This window comes from Leopardus geoffroyi, chromosome D3 (assembly GCF_018350155.1).
Source record: "Leopardus geoffroyi isolate Oge1 chromosome D3, O.geoffroyi_Oge1_pat1.0, whole genome shotgun sequence".
Lineage (NCBI taxonomy): Eukaryota > Metazoa > Chordata > Mammalia > Carnivora > Felidae > Leopardus > Leopardus geoffroyi.
Genome location: NC_059339.1, coordinates 7,950,933 through 7,969,800, shown reverse-complemented (window position 1 = coordinate 7,969,800; position 18,868 = coordinate 7,950,933). Strand labels below are relative to the sequence as shown.

At 47.2% G+C, this 18,868-nt stretch overlaps 1 protein-coding gene and 1 long non-coding RNA gene across 17 annotated transcripts in view; one reads left to right on the top strand and one right to left on the bottom strand.

The window, feature by feature from the left end:
* The window catches only part of KDM2B (lysine demethylase 2B), a 153,097-nt gene that overhangs the window by 52,402 nt on the left and 81,827 nt on the right, over positions 1–18,868 (bottom strand). For all 15 annotated transcript variants that reach the window (XM_045459220.1, XM_045459219.1, XM_045459217.1 and 12 more), the window contains 2 exons: positions 16,193–16,319; positions 13,145–13,629 (listed from right to left, as the gene is read on the bottom strand). In XM_045459220.1, the coding sequence (XP_045315176.1) occupies positions 13,145–13,629; positions 16,193–16,319 (612 nt within the window). The remainder of the gene's footprint in view (positions 1–13,144; positions 13,630–16,192; positions 16,320–18,868) is intronic.
* Positions 5,505–18,477, top strand: LOC123588361. 2 transcript variants are annotated; one of them, XR_006707818.1, is made up of 6 exons: positions 5,505–5,674; positions 6,197–6,258; positions 9,318–9,879; positions 11,369–11,502; positions 11,909–12,252; positions 18,324–18,477. It is a non-coding gene; the product is annotated as an uncharacterized LOC123588361 (long non-coding RNA). The 2 variants fall into 2 exon arrangements; XR_006707817.1 differs by lacking the exon at positions 9,318–9,879.

Below are 18,868 nucleotides of genomic sequence, written 5' to 3'. Positions count from 1 at the left end.
TTCCAGCAACCTCTACAGCTGACCTATACCTCATTATTGAAAAATGTGATGCCTAGGAGACAATCTGGGCTCATATTTACCATTCGATTAACAAATACAGAAGTGAGTTATCCTTGCCTATTCCTTGCAAGTTAAGACCAAGAACTAATTCAGCCACTAACCCCTCTACAAAGCATTTTTCAAACTTTGCCCCAGTCACAGAAGAGGCACGAGGCCCAATATGGGTCCACATAAGCACAAAGTTTCGCTGACATTTCATGGTTCTTAATAATCCTATGAGGGGCTCCTGGGTGGCTGAGTCAGTTGAGCCTCTGACTCTTGATTTCGGCTCAGGTCATGATCTCATGGTTTGTGGGGTCAGGCTCCACACTGGGCTCCGCACTGACAACAAGTAAGCCTTCCTGGGATTCTCTCCCTCTGCCGCTCCCTCACACATGCATACTCTCTCCCTCAAAATAAAGAAATAAACTTAAAGAAAAATAATAATCCTAGGAATTTCACAACCTGCTACACCATACATCAGAGTTCTGTGGGGTTTTTTAAGAATATTTCCCTGGGGCGCCTGGGTGGCGCAGTCGGTTAAGCGGCCGACTTCAGCCAGGTCACGATCTCACGGTCCGTGAGTTCGAGCCCCGCGTCAGGCTCTGGGCTGATGGCTCAGAGCCTGGAGCCTGTTTCCGATTCTGTGTCTCCCTCTCTCTCTGCCCCTCCCCTGTTCATGCTCTCTCTCTGTCCCAAAAATAAATAAACGTTGATAAAAGGACATAGGAGAATTTAAAAAAAAAAAAAAGAATATTTCCCTACCCCCCCCCAAAAAAAAAGTAAAAAAAAAAAAAATTGTCAAGTAAGATGCTCTGTGTTTAGGCAAAACCTTTCGATATATGTGTGGATATATATTATATATTCCAATATATATATGGGAATCATATATATATATAAACCTATCTTACCATATGGTTGCAGCAGGGGGCCCATTACTTCCCCAGTACTTCCTGCCCCCTTACCCTAATCGCAAACTCCAGGCTGGGATGACAAACTCAAATGCTTCCAGGAACCAAGCAGATAAAATGCAAGATATCAACAAATGAGAGCACTAGACAGTAGTGTGGTCTATGCAAACTAGAAGGCACAGGCCCAGTTTAAAGAGGGCAAATGCTACTCAGTTCCAACCTACTAACCTCTTGTGGACATGAAAGCCCCACCAGATCTTTGATTTTCCAGAAGAAATCAAAGATCCATAGTTTTATCTGAAATCACTTAAATGCTGACAACTGATTAAAAATTTAAAAATAATAATAATAAAACAAAAACAATTGTGAGCCCAACAAGATCTGTGGGCCAGTTTAGCCCAAGGGCCACCAGCATACAAATGCTACTCTGTGTAAGATTGAAAATAAAGTCCATTCACCTTGGTTTTCTTGGAGTTTCCTTCTGAACTGTCTCAAGATTTCCTATCATTTCAGTATCAAGCTGGAGTCCATCACTCACAAGCAAGGTGAGGCCGCTTTAGAGGACTGTGTAGTTACAAAAAGCTATTACTGGAGGTGTAAGTATTATTAATAACTAAAAATACGTTAGTAACAATAAATAATAATTAAAAATTAATAGAGACCTCCCCAAGTACCCTAGAGTGGGGCACCTCACACACACTCACTGTAGGAAGCAGTTCCCCCATGGACCTCACTGGCCACCAGGGGGCGCTCGGGGTTCTGTCCCGCAGAGAAGTATTTTCATTAGTATGTGACAGGTTACAGAAAAAGGAGATTATTCAAATTGGAGATTCTCTGAGAAATAAATTGTGCTGAAGAAACTCCTGTCACTGGCTTCCCTGGGCTCTGCAGAATTTATACACTCCTTGAGGCTCTAGGAAGCAGAGACTAGGTAATACCAGCCCAGGGGCCTTTGGGTTACATCCTATAAACCTTCCCAATTAGAAAGCCTCGGGCAGACTTTCTAAAAGAGAAAGATTGGGGGGTGCCTGGGTGGCTCAGTCAGTTGAGCACCCAACTCTTGATTTCAGCTCAAGTCATTATCCCAGGATTGTGGGACTGAGCCCTGCATCAGGCTCTGTGCTAAGCGTGGAGCCTGCTTGGGACTCTCTCCCTCTCTCTCTCCCCCCCCTCCACTTGTGCATCTGTGCATGCTATAAATAAGTAAGTAAATTAATAAATAAATAAGAGAAAGATTGAGGCTCCTGGGTGGCTCAGTCAGTTGAGCGTCCAACTTCAGCTCAGGTTATGATCTCCATGTCCATGGGTTTGAGCCACGCATCGGGCTCTGTGCTGACAGCTCAGAGCCTGGAGCCTACTTTGGATTCTGTGTGTCTCTCTCTCTGCCCTTCTGCTCATACTCTGTCTCTCTCTGTCTCTCAAAAATAAACATTTAAAATTTTGAGAAAAAAAGAGAGAGAGACAGAGAGAGATTCAGGACACTAGAGGCTGTTTCTGCTGGAAACTGCCCTGCTTTTGACCCAAAAAGATGACCACAGACAACGGATGTGCTGGGCCTCTGTTCCCTGTTACTCTAACTCTCTCGGAGAGTTTAATTGGTTAACAATAGATTCAGGCCCCACCATTCCCTAGGGTGGGGTGTTAATGATAATGATAATAAAGCAGAGGCAGGCATCAGGAAAGAATCAATGGGTAAAAAGGAAGGTAACAAGGTCACAAGGCCTGGAGCAGCTCCGATGCTGCTCTGAGGAACCTAGCAGACTAAGGGGTCCTCTGCTTGCCACAGGAACTGGGTGTCAATGCACCTTGGGCCTCTCAAGTTCTCTGCCTCTGCCCCAGCCCAACCACCATGTGCCCGCCTGTAAAAACCCATCTGTACTGGGGTGCACCATATCTCCCAGATAGGTGTGTTCAAATCCTAATCCCTGGTACCTGTGAATGTGACCTTACTTGGAAACAGGTTCTTTGCACATGTAATTGTTTAAGACTATCCAGATGAAATAATCCTAGATTTAGGGTGCACCCTAAATCCTACGACTGGTGTCTTCATAAGAGAAAGAAGAGGGGGATGTGAACAGAGACACAAGGAAGAAGGCGGTGGGAAGACAGAGGCAGGGACTGCAGGGATGCAGCCACAAGCCAAGCAACATCAGGAACAACTAGAAGCTGGAAGAGCAAAGAATGCCCCCCTAGAGCCTTCTCAGGATGCAGACCAGACTGTGAGAGAAGAAATTTCTGTTGTCCTAAGCCACCAAGTTTGGGGCTCCTGGGTGGCTCAGTCGGTTAGACGTCCGACTCTTGATTTTGGCTCAGGTCATGATCTCACGGTTCGGGAGTTCAAGCCCCACACTGAGCTCTGTGCTGACAGCGCAGAGCCTGCTTAGGATTGTCTGTCTCCCTCTCTCTGCCCTGCCCCTATTCATGCTCTCTCTCTTTCTCTAAAAAACAAACAAACAAACATTTTAAAAAGTCACCAAGTTTGTAATTAATTTGTTATGGCAGTGACAGGCAACTAGCACAAACTTGCCGTAGCATACTATGGCTAAAAGCCTCTTAGCTGCATGATTTGGGCCAGTCGCTACATCTCTCTGAGTCTCAGTTTCTCCATCTAAGAAATGGGATGATAATAGCCTCCACCTCGCCAGGTTGTGGCAAGGATCACAATGCATGGAAGGTACCAGGTACACAGTAAATGTTCAACAACTTTTGGCCGATCTCTTGTGGCTTATGTCACATTTCCTGCTGGAATACACTGTCCCTGTCCTCTGTCTGCAGAATTCCACTACTTCACAAGTTCTAAGCACAGGGAAACGTAAAAGTTTATTTAGTTGGAAGGGCAGTCTAAAAGCTGACTGAGCTGCCTAACTAGGAGAGAGAATAACGCCCACAAGTTAATTTTAGGCTAAAAAAAAGCTCCAGCTGACATGGACAACCTATCCATTTTTCAGGTCTAGGGTTTGCCCAGATGTCTGGAACTCAGATCTCTGGCACTTTGCGGCCCTCCTCCGTTCCCCTGAGGTGGTGCAGGCAGAGAACTCGGAGTATGCATGGTTTGTCGTCATAGTAGATGGTTAGGCCTGTCTCACTCACCTTTGTGTCAACCCTCTATCCCCTCCCTGCCCAACAAAAATACAAAACACACGGCTCAATATTACATCCAGCCCCCAACAGGAGAGCCTGAGCAACTACTGGAGGCCAGACCCCCAGCCCCACTCAATCTGTGCGGTACCTTCTCTATGCTCTGGGCCATCCTCCGGGGCGGGAGGGAGCCGGGCTGCAGACCTCCCACTGGCTTCCTGCTTTTTGGCTCTTCTGAAGCAGGTGTGGTGGTGGTGGTGGTGATAAATTAAAAAGCCAATAGTTCCAGAGGTCTGGGCTCTACACCTTACTATTTTGCACAACACCAAGGCGGGGGAGGGGCTTAAACAAGCAGGTGTGTTCCGAGGTGAGGACTGATGACCCCCTGAGAGAAAAGCTGTATAAACGTTCCACGGTCATGGGTTTCACAAACTCTCACACTCATCCCTAAATGGGCGTTTTCATTCCACGGTGTCTGAAATAATAATAGTAATAATAATAATAACAATAATAGTAATGATAATAAAACAGCTCCAGGTTACTGAGCACTTAAAGGCCCTGTGCTAAGTAAAGCTTTATGCATGTTGCCTCACTGAATTTTATCACGTTCCCCAAGAGCATTCAGCTGGTTAATGGATGGCACGTGGGATTCAGCCTGACTCCAGAAACTCTGGTCTTAAAAGATAATACATGTTTGGATAATGTACTCTTAATTTACAATCATTTTCTTTCCTATGATATTTGGGTTTCAATGAAAGAAAAATAGAATTGATTTCTTTCTTTTATGTTGAAAAAAATATATATATATACATAAAAAACACCTGAAAACAATGGCCCCTCGCTGGCTCTTCCAGCCCCGTAATTCCATGCAACCCCACAATTCCAAGCAATAAGAAAGGTGGTTGTCTGTGGTGAGCTGGCCTTTGTCATCCAACTTGACAGTCTGGCAGAGGGGAGTCTGGTATTACTTTAACTAACAAAAACAGCTGCAGAATAACCTTGCAGTGGGGTAATTGACAAAGATCCTCCCATCTCCAACCTCACCGGTCACCACCCACTTAGACCCAAACCCTCACAACCTTGCAATACACTGGTAATTTTCAAGTCATTTACAGTCAATTTGAGTAGACCTGCCCCCATAACAGCACCATGCCTCCCTTTCCTCCCGACAGGAACCAGATCTCTCTCTCCCTGAGTTCTAGTTGAAAGTACAGATTCTTCTAGAAGGAACAGCATCCAGGGCAACTCCCGTCTTACTGTTGGAAATCCAAGATGGAAGAGAAAAAAGATGATGCAGTGGGTTGAATAGCGTGGCCCTCAAAATTCATGTGCAAAACCTCAGAATGTGACCTTCCTAAGTTATGGGGTCTTTGTAGACGTAATCATGTTAAGATGAGGTCATAGTGGATGAGGGTGGGACCTAATCCAATGACTGATGTCCTCAGAAGAGAAGAAGACACATGGAAAAGACAAACAACCATGCGAAGACGGAGGCAGAGACTGAAGTGATCTAGAGACAAGCCAAGGAATGCCAAAGATTGCTGGCAATCACAAGAAACTGGAAAAGACAAGGAAGGTTCCTTCCTCCCCTCGAGTCTTCAGAGCAAAAGCATGGCTTCGATTTCAGACTTCCAGCCTCCAGAACTGTGAGAGAATAAGTTTCTGTTGTCTTAAGACAGTCTGTGGTTCTTTGTTATGGCAGGCCCTAGGAAACTCACCCAGATGGCAATCATTAACCTGGAAGATGGATGTGGGGGAAGCTAAGAGATGGGACAGAGCTGGGGAAGGGTGGGGAGCTGGCCAAGGCCAGGCTGGCTCTCCTTGGACTGTCACCTATGAATATCTAATTATTCTCCACAGGTTTAACTAGGAGCGCTAGGCATTCCTTACCTCATTGTCACTCAAAATACTTCAGGGACATAGGTCCCTGTTGTTAGCCCCGTTTTACAGTGAAGACACTCAGGTTTCAACTGGTGAAGCCCTTCAGAACAGCCAAGGACCTACAGAATCTGGTCCCCACCAAGACAAAGCACAGCTAGTCCCAAACTCTTGTCTTACGTGCAGGTGAACAGATGGGTGGAATGACTTGACCACACAGCACGCGGCAAAGAACAAACGGAAATAGAACTCAAAGGTCTCGTGTCCTGATTTCCTATTCTCCCCATTAGGTACAGGCCAATATCCTACACTCCTCCAGCAGAAGTGCTCTGAAAGAAGGAAGTTGCTAAAGGTATCTCAGTGCCAAACCCCAAGGATTTCACAAACACAGGGAAAGGAAATGGCTTTCTCAGTTCGATTTTTACAAGACGCTTGAATCTTTCTTTTCACAATATAAATGAAGTCAGGGTGGTCGTTTTGGTTTGCATCTAAATCCAGACCCTCTCAAGGCAAGTTTTCAAGGTACAAATGAGCTCACTGGGAACTACTGAAACCACAGGGTCACAGCAAGGACAAACTCAACTTTCGAAAGTTCTGCCCCCCAAAAGAGTATAAGCTAGACTTACAGGAAGATAAACACACAAAAAGCTTCTTTAAGGGACAAAAGCAAGTTGGTTTTGCAACTTGCAATCCAACTTTTTAAAAATGATGTATACATGGGGACGATGGGAAAGCCCCAGAAATATATTTAGCAGATGAGTAACAGGGGGTTACCTCCAATTGGGAAAGCTGAGGAGGAGGACATTTTTTCTAGCCTCTAGCCTATAATGTTTAATTTTTCTTATATTGATCATGGAACACTTGAAACTTTTACAGAAAAGAAATATCCAGAATAGGTAAACCCATAAAGACAGAAAGCAGACAAGGGGAGGGGGGAAATGGGGATTGACTGCTAGTGGAGACAGGATTCTGTCTGGGATGTTAAAAATGTTCTGAACTACACACAGGTGGTGGTTGCACAACATTGTGAATGTACTTAAAGTCACTAAACTATACACTTGAAAATGGTTAAGATTGGGCGCCTGGCTGGTTCAGTCAGTGGAGCATGTGACTCGATCTGGGGGCCGTGAGTTTGAGCCCCACATTGGGTGTAGAGATTACTTAAAAATAAAAAAATTAAAACAATACTGGGGCGCCTGGGTGGCTCAATCAGTTAAGCATCCAACTTCGGCTCAGGTCACGATCTCACGTTTCATGAATTTGAGCCCCACGTCGGCTCTGTGTTGCGTCGGGCTCTGTGCTGACAGCTCAGAGCCTGAAACCTACTTCATTTTTTGTTTTTAGTTTCTTTTAATGTTTATTTATTTTTGAGAGACAGAGAGAGAGAGAAAGAGAGAGAGAGAGAGAGAGAGAGGGCCTGAGTGGAGGAGGGGGAAAGAGTAAGGGAGACACAATCTGAAGCAGGCTCCAGGCTCTGAGCCGTCAGCACAGAGCCGGACACGGGGCTGGAACCCATGAACCAAGAGATTATGACCGGAGCCGAAGCTGGATGCCCAACCAACTGAGCTACCCAGGCGCTCCAACCTGGAGACTACTTCAGATTCTGTGTCTCCCTCTATCTTTGCTCCTCCCCAGTTCACACTCTGTCTCTCTCTGTCTCTCTCTCTCAAAAAATAAATAAGTAAATAAATAAATACATAAATATTAAAATAATAATAATAATAAAATAAATTTAAAAATTAAACTAAATATTTTAATAAAATAAAATGGTTAAGATGGTAAATTCTTGAAGATTTTTTTAGTATTCCATTATTCTTTTTTTTTTGGAGAGAGAACAGGAGCAGGAGAAAGGGGCAGCGGGGGAGAGAGAGGGAGAGGGGGAGAGAGAGAGAGAGAGAGAGAAAGAGAGAATCTCAAGCAGGCTCCACGTTCAGCACAGAGCCCGACATAGGGCTCGATCCCATGACCCTGGGATCACAACCTAAGTCAAAATCAAGAGTGGGATGCTCAACCGACTGAGCCACCCAGGCGCCCCAATTCTTGAACATTTTGGAAGATTCTAAAGTAGTGATCTAGTAAGTAAAAAAGAAAAAAAATTTAATGTTTATTTATTTTTGAGAGAGAGAGACAGAGTGCAAGTGGAGGAGGGGCAAGGAGAGAGGGAGACACAGAATCCAAAGCAGGCTCCAGGTTCCAAGCTGTCAGCACAGAATCTGACACGGAGTTCGAAACCACAAACCTCAAGATCATGACCTGAGCCAAAGTCGGATGCTCAACTGACTGAGCCACTGAGACACCCCAAAAAAGAAAACATTTTAAGACAAAATAGTGTCATGTGTATTTTACCACAATTAAAAAAAACACATTACAGGGGTGCCTGGGTAACTTTGGCTCAGGTCATGATCTGGTGGTTTGTGAATTCGAGCCCCGCGTCGGGCTCTGTGCTGACAGCTCAGAGCCTGGAGCCTGCTTCAGATTCTGTGTCTTCCCCTCTCTCTTCCCCTCCCCTGCTCACACTCTGTGTCTGTCTCTCAGTAATTAAAAAAAAAAAAAATTTAATAAATACATTACAAATGAAAGAAAAAAATGAGTTTTCCCAATACTGCACTGTATGTTAACTAACTAGAATTTAAATAAAAAATTGGCGGGGGTGGGGGGCGCCTGGGTGGCTCAGTTTGTTAAGCATCTGACTTCAGCTCAGGTCATGATCTCACGGTTCATGGGTTTGAGCTCCACCTCGGACTCTGCTGTTAGCGTGGAGCCTCCTTCAGATCCTCTGTATCCCTCTCTCTGCCCCTCCCCGTTTGTGCATGCATGCTCCCTCTTGCTCTGTCTCAAAAATAAATAAACATTAAAAATTAAAAAAATTTTTTTTAATTTTTTAATGAAAAAAACGTTTTTTTTTTTTAATTTTTTAAATGTTTATTTATTTTTGAGAGAGAGAGACAGAGTGCAAGCAGGGGAGGGGCAGAGAGAGAGGGAGACAGAATCTGAAGCAGGCTCTAGGCTCCGAGCTGTCAGCACAGAGCCCAATGTGGGGCTTGAACTCACAAACTGTGAGATCATGACCTGGGCCAAAGTCGGATGTTTAATCAACGGAGCCACCCAGGCGCCCCCCCAAAATGGGTTTTTGATAAAAGCCAAAACCTAGCCATCTGGAGACCGAGTTGTTTTGGGACCGTCTCCAATCCCAGGGGCCTCTGGTTACCATGAACCACCATCAGCAGCAATCTCTGAGGCCCTGGAGAAAAGGACAGAAGGAAAAATGTTGTCTTTTTGCAACACAGCCAAAGATCATAACTAGTCAGTCACCAAGGGGGAACCACTATTGGCCAGAGACACGAATCACTCAATGATAGGGATACCCATAGGCACGGGACCCACATTCCTGACCTGTGTTTGATTTCTCAGCCTGCATAAACGAAAGCTCAATATCTGAGGACAGAGAACAAAGGCACCGAAGTGTGTGCAGCCAGTGTCCGTAACAACACTCTCGCTCTGAAGGTCACTCTTGGATGCCACATCTTTTCTGGGTCTCCAGGGACCGTGAGGGGCTGATGGCCTGGCTGGACAGCCAAGAACTCCCCTGTTCTGGAAGAAATGTTTGGCCCACTTCCCTGTACAGACTCCCGGCCACACAGCACTTAGACACCAGCAGCTGCTCCAGTTTTCCTGAGGCTCTAAGGAGACCTGTCTACCCAATTTATGAGCTCTTCAAGCTGCAAAAGGCCTCCCCAGACAAGGCTCAAGAACATAAATATCTCCAAAGATAGGCAATTCAAGCCCTCTCGGCCTCAGTTGCCATCTTCCTGGAAACCTCTGCGCCATGAGAGCCAAGTGGAGGAAGAAGCAAAAGCACAGGCTAAAGAGAAAAATAAGAAAGATGGGACACAGGTCCAAGTAAACCACTAGCTTATGCACCCACGGAAGCCACAGGAGCAGAAATAAGGAAAGCCAGAGGCCAGGGACACGGGTACGAGTTCCTGAACTGCACAGCTACTTTCTAGAACTTGATTCAGTGGATCTAAAACATCCAGCACCATCTGATCACAATGACCACCTTTGAGAGACATAGCTTGTTCAGACCAAAAAACACTCCCTTTTGGTCCTTTGCCCTGGACCTGTGACTTTCGGGACTAATTCTGTTTTCATTTGGAACATGTATACAATCAATAATCTCTTCTGCTGTTTTAGTAAAAAAAAAAAAAAAAGAGAGAGAGAGAGAGAGGCAAGTTCAATAAGTGAGCTAGGTGACTAGATTATATGAAAAAAAGATGTGAGAGCCTAATAATAAATACACACTCAGGGAGGCAGTAGGGAGTGGTGGGGAGTGGGGTGCTGCTACTCACTTCTTACTAATGGTAGCCAGTCCGGAACACAGGCCAGGAGAGCTAGGATATTTTTTTATGACTCTTCTGATATTTTACTGTTGGCAAGTAATTACAAAAATATATTTCATACTGTGCAGGCCAAACATAATGCCAAGAGGCTGGATTTGGCCAGGGACTGCTGATTTATAACCTGTTCCAGGGCCTGACCCATTGCTTCTGTAAAGAAAGCCCAAGCAGTCCCCTTACCACCTTCTCCCTAAATGCAGAATGGCCTCTGAGAGGGGAGAGAATTTCTCTACAAAGCAGTATGGTGTAGGGGGTAAACACAAGGACTCCCCCCATTGTGGTTTTGGGCAAATCACTTAACCTATCAGTACCTCAATTTTCTCATCTGCAAAATGAGGCTAGTAAAAATACTACTGAGGGTTGTTGGGAGGTTTAAATGAATTTATATATGGAAAACACCTATAAGAGCACATCGCAATTGAGATGCATTATCACACCTTATCACAACCTGCCATTGAACCCCATGGTGGGGATAGGAGGGAAGAGGCTGGGCTCCTTAAAATTTACCTAAACCCCTCCCCCAGGCCTCCTCCACACCATCGACCAGCCTAGGCTGAATCCAGTCTCAGATGCCCATCAGGTGGGTACAGGTGAGAGACAGGAGGGGCCAAGTCCCACCCCGAGAAAGAAATCTGACCAACCGAGGAACCAGGAACACTACACAAACAGATCAGAGACACAAAGATGCGTTTAAAGTAAAAAACGGAGGGGTGCCTGGATGGCTCAGTCGGTTAAGTGTCCAACTTCGGCTCAGGTCATGATCTCCCAGTTTGTGGGTTTGAGCCCCACATCAGGCTCTGTGCTGACAGTTTAGAACCTAGAGCTTGCTTTGGATTCTGTGTCTCCCTCTCTCTCTCTGCCCCTCCTCCGCTCATGCTCTGTTTCTCTCTCAAAAATAAAAAAAATCTAAAGTAAAAAAAGAGCTTTCCACAAGCACAGAACAACATTTCCTTATAAGATGAATGTGTTTTTAACTCACAATATGTAGGGGCCCCAATACTATTAATGGTCTTATGACTGATGAAAATTCCTTGTTTTTTGTTTTTTTTTTTTTTTACTTTAAAGGACCTCAGAAGAAAAAAAGGAGCCTCATGAAAGAATGCTAAGGTTTCTTTGGGAAACCCAATAGATAAAACTCCATACCGAAAGACTAAGGATTCTTAACCCAGGGTCCAGGAACAGGCTCAGGAATCCAACAGGTTAGGATCCCCTGACCTGGCATGCAAAATTTTGTGTGTATAAGCAAATTTATATAAAACCCTCAGGTGAGGTCAGCAACCTATAAAAAAGTCAAGAGTCAATAAAAAAGACCCAAAGCAAGTAAAGATTTGCTTTATAGGGATGGTCACCACAGAGTTCTTTTACCAGACAATTTCCCCCAGTTTATAAGATTTTCATTTCATGGCACCTGGAGGAACACATCTTCTATATGAAGTGAAATATATCTGGATTAATGATTTTGAACACCCTCTCCCTTTGCTGGTGGTGCCCGTCAGGCTGCCCGATGCCCCTCCGCCTGCCCTGGGGTCTCACTCCAATAAGAGTTCAGCCCCAGATCACTGAGCATCTTGAGGACAGGACCTTCTTAATATTTCTGTATTGCAGGCCCTGACACCTGTTTCCTAAATGAATCAGTGAACGTATGAACTAGTTTACAAGACCTGGGTATCGTCTCCAGCCATCAAAAAAGAGACTTAAATTGTTTCCAACCCCAGCAGCAGGCAGCTGGACTCACTGGGGAATCAGACACTGGAAGAGGAAGCCTAAATGCCTCTGAGGCCTCACAGCAAAAAGCCTGACCGATGTTGAAAAAAGAGGTGGTTCTGCATAGTGGTATACACTCGAGAGCTCTTAAGCCACTCCCAGGTCCTCATCCCAGCTCCCCTCATTTACCTGCTCTGTCACCTCAGGCACATCCTTTACCCTCTCTGAACCTACTTCCGTATCTGGTAAGTGCAGATAGTTGAGGTAGCTTGCCTAGCACTGGTACCTGACAGGTAGCCAGTTTTCCACAAATGGTATGATGATGATTACTACAGGGCAAGGCCTCTCAGGGTATGTCCTAGGAAATACACACACCGCCTGTGTGCACTGTGCCTGTAACAGCCTTCCCCTTCCAGAGAACTCCTATGCAACCTCTAAGGCCCAAGCCAAATGCCCTCTGCGTAACTGTCTCAGAGCCCTGGCACCTGGTGTGGCTGATGAGTGTCCTTCACCTCACTTCTATGCCCTGGGTGTACACAGCATGCCACAGGCGACTTAATTCCCTGTGTCCTGACTTTTTCTCCTCTCTACTTCCCTGCTAATAGGTAAGCTACCAATGCCTTCCTGCTCTCTGTTTCCCCGGTGGTTAGCCCAGATGGTGCTTAATGAATATTTGCTCAATAATTAGGCTCTGCTTAAAGACCTCTGAACCCCAGGTGGCTACCTCAGCAGGCCACCTAGAGGACCACCAGGAGGTACAACTGGTCATATGAAAGAGATGCATGCTCTGGGAGAAGCCAGCCCAGAGTCTTGCTGAACAGGATGGAGGGGTCTGTCCCCAAACCTAACAACAGCACTGTGGGCACCCCCATGATGTCTAATGCCAGCAAAGCCTGCCAGATTTTCAATAAGTGCTGAGAATAAGTCCTTGCCAACCACAGAGGCAGCTCCCCCTATATAGCTCAATGGTGGCCTCAGCTCAGGGGCCCTACAAGGGCTTGCTTGGACCAGAAGCCCCTTTCCATGCATAGACATACCCCCAGGACAGTCTGCACCAAGCCACCCTGTGCTGAGCTGCCCCTGGGAACTGCCAGGCCCTTCTCAGCCGCCCAGGTCCAGATGCGACCCCCTGCCCACCTTCACACCCTCCAGGAGTGCCTGGGGGTCCTCGATGCCCTCGGGGACACACTTCTTGTTCTCTGGGAGAGATTCCAGTTTCTCCACCAGCGCTTTCAGGCCCTTCAGCTCAAACTCGGTGAGGTGGGTCCACTTGGCAGAGACCCCCGTGGCTGGAGAGCCAGTGGGCGTCTTGGGGTAGTCTGTGGGCACCGTCGTGGACTTCACACTCTCCTCCGACTCGTTAGACAAAGTCCTTTGGAGGAACCGCATGGCAGGTGCTTTGGGCTTCTTCCCGGGGGCCTCCTGGTCCTCTGAAGGGGTGCTGGTGGGCGAGGCAGGACCATCAGCCGGAAGTTTGGGCACCTTATCTGCACCCTCCTCCTCCTCCTCTTCCTCCTCCTCCTCCTTCTCCTCCTCCTGAGGCTGCTGCTCACAGGACTCCTCCTCCATCTCCAGCCAGGAATCAGATGAGAAGCCGTCTATGCTGGGTTTTCTTGGGGCATCTACAGGGAGCAGGAGGGTCAGCAGAAGACTGAGATGAATGGCCCAAACTCCCTGCTGGAAGTCCCTGGAGCCTCCACTCACTATGCCTCCCCTTTACTCAGGAGACCGGGCTTTTTTTTTTTTTTTTTTTTTTTTTTTTTTTAATGTTTATTTTTGAGACAGAGAGAGACAGAGCATGAGCGGAGCAGGGGTAGAAAGAGAGGGAGACACAGAATCAGAAGCAGGCTCCAGGCTCTGAGCTGTCAGCACAGAGCCCGACACAGGGCTCGAATTCACAAGCTGTGAGATCGTGACCTGAGCCGAAGTCGGACGCTTAACTGACCGAGCCACCCAGGAGCCCCGCTTCTTTTGACAGTTCTAATGGTCTATGCCTCCCTCAGCCTTTAGAAAGGTAGGGGTCAGTCAGACGTTGGTTCAAATCCCAGCTCTCTGTTTCTTCCTAGCTGTGTGTTCCCATTCAGGTTGCTTTACCTCTCTGAATACACCTGGCATTTTATTTTTCAACATATAAAAATGAGACCAAAAAAATACATATAATGATTCATATGAAATATCCAGAACAGGGGGAAATCTATGGAGACAGAAAGTAGATTAGTGACTGCCTAGGCTGGGGTAGGGGGAGATAAGGAGATAACTCAAGGGTACAGGTTTCTTTCTGGGGTAAAGAAACCAACCCCAAAATTGGTGATGATTGCACAGCTCTGGGAATATACTAAAAACCACTGAGTTGTACACATTAACTTGTAGGATATGTGAACTACATGTTTTTAAAAATGTAAGGCACACGCGGTACCTGGGTGGCCCAGTCAGTTAAGCATCTGACCGGCTCAGGTCATGATCTCATAGCTCGTGAGTTCAAGCCTTGCCTCAGGCTCTGCACTGACAGTGTAAAGCCCGCTTCAGATCTTCTCAGTCTCCCTCTCTCTCTCTCTCTGCCTCTCCCCAACTCACGCTTTCTCTATCTCAAAATAAATAAATAAACTTTTGTTTATTGCCATATATATGGCACAAAATGCTTCCTCTGAACACTTATGGTGAGGATTCAGTAAGGCATCACTAAGCATGGGTCCTGGTACACAACCAGCATTTGATAAATGAGGCAACTGCCTAACATCTCCCCTTTTCTTTTGTGGGAGGACTGCTGAGACAATGAGAAACAAAGACAAGAAATTTTAAGAAAAAAATCAGGCACCAATGACCCAAATGCCGCCTCAAGATTTTGTCTCATGCCTGCAAATGGAATCGGGGATGTTCTCCTATGGCCCTAAATACACAAATGAGAGATGTGACCTCCTGTTTGCTGGTCCTGAGGACTGCCACAAAATCAAGCCTCCAGTCCCCACAGGAACGTGGAGCTATTACAACCACAGGGGTTATCTCATTATTTCAGAATCATTTCCTAATTCCTACCAAGCTGGGAGCTTCCAAAGAGCAGGCTGTGGGGTCTCAGACTTTTCCACACCTGAATATTACATCATCTGACATGTTTGAGACTCACAACAGACTCCCCAGACAAAACTGAAGCTCTAGGAGGTAAAGAAGCACTTCCCAATAAAGACCCCAGCAGAAACATTTGTTCCCCATCATATGCCCAGCGTGAAACCCCCAAAAGTCACCGAGGATGAAAGTCAAGGGAAGGAGGGAAGAAGGCTTTTTACAGTGAGAGAAAAAAAAAAAAATAGGGAATCTAAAAATCCTGGTGATTGCAAGAGAAAGAAACAGTGCAAACCCTAAAGGAGACAGACCGATCGTATTTTTCTATCCTGTGATGAGACAGAAACCATGAATGAGGCTCAGCAGACTTTGCATCCAGGAAACCCCTCAGCAGTAACAGCTCAGAAGCAGGGACAGAGGGAAGATGGGTGTTCCTCCAGATTGCTCCTGGGGGCTCACTGTCACAGCTAGAGGCAACTTCAGGCGGGCACCTATGAGTCAAGATTCAAGGACTGAGCCATTTGGGGGGTGATGTCCCTTTAAATAAAGGAAGTAAGGCAGGGCTCCGCAGCTGTGGCTATAAACGCTCTCTCCCAGCCTCTGTCAGAACCACCCACTGCTCTGGCAAGCTTGTGTCTCCAGCCCTGGTCACCCCTCCCGCTGGCTCAAAGCTGGCCTCAGATTTTGAGGACTGGCTGCACCTCACGGGCCTGCTCCCATATAGACAAAAACCAACCCCTAGGTGCAGCAGAGGGGTGAGGATAGGGGGATCAGCTGGTGGCCACGGAGAAATAAAACAACGAGGATTATTTGCTCCGTGGGGGTCCTGTCTCAGCAACCATGCCTGGACTGGATTCTCCTCACACCTAAACGCTCACCAACGAGACCTGGAGGCCACCAGTGGGACTCTTTGGGGGGGGGGGGTGTCACAATTTCATTTTCTTGGACCCTGTATTCCAAATGGAAGGTCAACAAGGATGGCTTCCCCTTCCTAAGGGGTCTCTAGGAATCTATCCAACACTTTGGTTCAAAAGAATTCCAGAAACCCAGGGACTCTCAGGGGCCACACTGAAAAAATTCTTCCTGCCCAGCTGAGCAGTGGAGGTGGCCAGTCCGCATTTCACTCACCAATAAGCATGGATTCTCTCTGGTATTCCTGAGTGAGGTAGGACCGCTGGGTCACACAGTATACGTATCTCTCCAAGACATACCAGCACATCTCATAGTAGAAAGGGTAACGGAATTTGGGCTGCACCTGAAAGCAAAGACCCAGGAGTAGAAGTCAGTTTCTGGAGGGCAAAGGAAAAACAGGGAGGAAACTGGGAGGAGGGGGTTTCTGCAGGTGGGAGTTATTTTCACCATCTTAAGCAAGAGCACAAATGGTGTGAGGGGAAAAATGGGGGAGGCGGGCCGGAAGGCAGGAGAGAGGCGCTGGAAGGGGCAAGATACCAGTAGCATGCACAAATGAGGAGGAAGAGGGGAGAAAGAGGCCTATGTGACAGCATCATTTCAAAGCTCCCTGAGCTGCATGCCGCCAGGGAAAGGCGGATGGGGTCCGCTTTGTGCTTCTGTGAGATGCAGAGAAACAAGAGTTGTCCCCTGACCTACTGACGGAGGGTGCGGGTACCTGCGGATGTGATCCTGATTCCAGCTACAACAAACACAGGCTCCTCCTTGTTCTCAAAAAATTTTTACACAGACTCTGCTATCCCTCCCTGCCCCTTGAAAGGCAGAAATCGACCCCCAAACCTTACCCATTTGCAGACGGGCTATCAAGCATCTCCTGCACTCTGGGAAGGAGGCAACACGAGGCGGACCAATGAGGAGGGAGGGGGTGTGGCCTCTCCTACCGCCAGGGGCGGGGCCTCAGAGGGGCCCACCTCCTGCTCCTCCCCGACAACCACCTGGCACTGCCCAGCCCATATTCCAGAAGGACTCCCTAGACCCAAGTCCCCACGGTGACCTGGGACCACTCTAACACCAGGGTCTGGTGCAGGAGACCAGATGGAGATTCCCTTTTGGCAGTTTCTTATAGGGGAGGAAGTGTAGGTGCAGACAGCTCTGTGTAATCAGAATTATGAAAGGCCTGGGCTCCAGGAGGATTCTGATGGGTCTATATGGACGAGATGGCAGAGGAAGATGGGAAGGAAGCAATACCACTGATGGCCTTGCACAGATGAACCTTCTGGAAACTTCATCCTGAGAGGGTTAGTGAGGAATGAGGGTGGTGAGAAGGTGGTCCCTGGCTCCCTCCCGCCCCCACCCCAGGGGGCTGAGCCCTCTCTTCCAAGGCTACACGTAGATCCTATATGTCCAGGCTCACTCCCAGCCTGCTCTCTTGCCCTCTCACCAACAATGTGTCTGCCTCAAGGGACCAGACCCCTCTTCACCTCTCCTATCTTCCAGAAACTCAGGGAGTTGGATGTTAAGCAAGAACATGCTCCCACCTTTTTCTGCAATAGCGTACAGGCAACGTTCTACATGTGAGATGAAGGCAAAGACAAGCACACTTAGCTCCTCCGTTTGCCCTAAAATACCATTTTGCTGCCTCTCTCACAGTGCCCACCTGCAAAAGGCCTCAGCTCTGCCCTGAGAGTCCCAGCTCAGTCCCCCGGCCACCCCAGGCCCCGCTGACTCAGTGTTCAACAGCGAGGCCCTTTTCCCATGTTGGGGGCCTCACTTCTCCCATCTGCTTAGTGGGTCCATTTGACCTCCCCACCTCTGGTGGATGGTATGTTGGAATGAGATCCTGGCCGCCGCATGCTTTTGAGCTCCTCCAGGGGATGCATGAAGTTGGGAACATCATCTAGCGGTTTCCTTGGCTCCAGCTACTTTCCCAAGAACCCTGGTTTTAATGCTGGGATAGTATTAATCCTTTTTCACTGTCACTGGATCAGTGCCCTTCGGAGTTTAAAAAGGAGAGGGGCACTTCAGACTGAGACAGACCCTGACCTCCTCCTGTAAAGAAGGGTCTGGGAGCCTCAACCCCACCCCTGCTCCAGAGGGAGGACCAAGAGACTTTGAAACCAATTGCCAGTACCTACGGAGCAGGCTGAGGACAGGCAGGCTCACCTCTTCTCAGACCCCCACTCACATCTCCTGACTTCAGGTTTGATCGGTAAAACTCTGAAGTTGCAATTGACCTTTCAAATTTTGGGAAACCGTCCGAGCCGAGCCGCTCTGCACTGAAGGGCACCATGGCACCTGAGAATCTTTCTAGATCAGGAAAAAAAAAATCTATTTTTTGGCTGTATTTCAGGAGAGGAAGAGAAGTCTCCCCTCATTGTTGCTGAACCCAAGGGAAACCGGCTGGGTGAAAACAAATAAATGCTGATGAAGGAATTCAAATTTTTTCATTTTATTTTTATTTTTTTTTTCCAAGAGAGCACCGCAGGAAACAAAATTTGCAAAGAATTGACTTACAAACGGGTTGTCGCCTTCCACCCTTCGCCTTCAAAAGGTTTCAGCCACATGCCTGGGAACATTAAACACACGATTGCTCAACATTACTTGTTGACAAATTCCGAGCCTCACCAAATTGAGTTGTTCACCGAAAGGCAAGGCAGTCAGAAAGCATGCAGCGCTCCTAGCCTGGGGGGTAATCAATCTATCAGCGGATCTCAAGGGGTAGCTTTGAGTTCCCAAAGGCCCATGCTAGTAGCACTCGGCCTTAGCCCTTCCTCTTAGAGCTGAGTGACCTCAGGAGATCAGAACCAAAGGTGTTTCGGTGCATCTAGAACTCCCGGGTTTCAAGGGACTTGAAAAACTAAAATACGAGGGTGGGTGGAAGTGTCTTAAAATTTG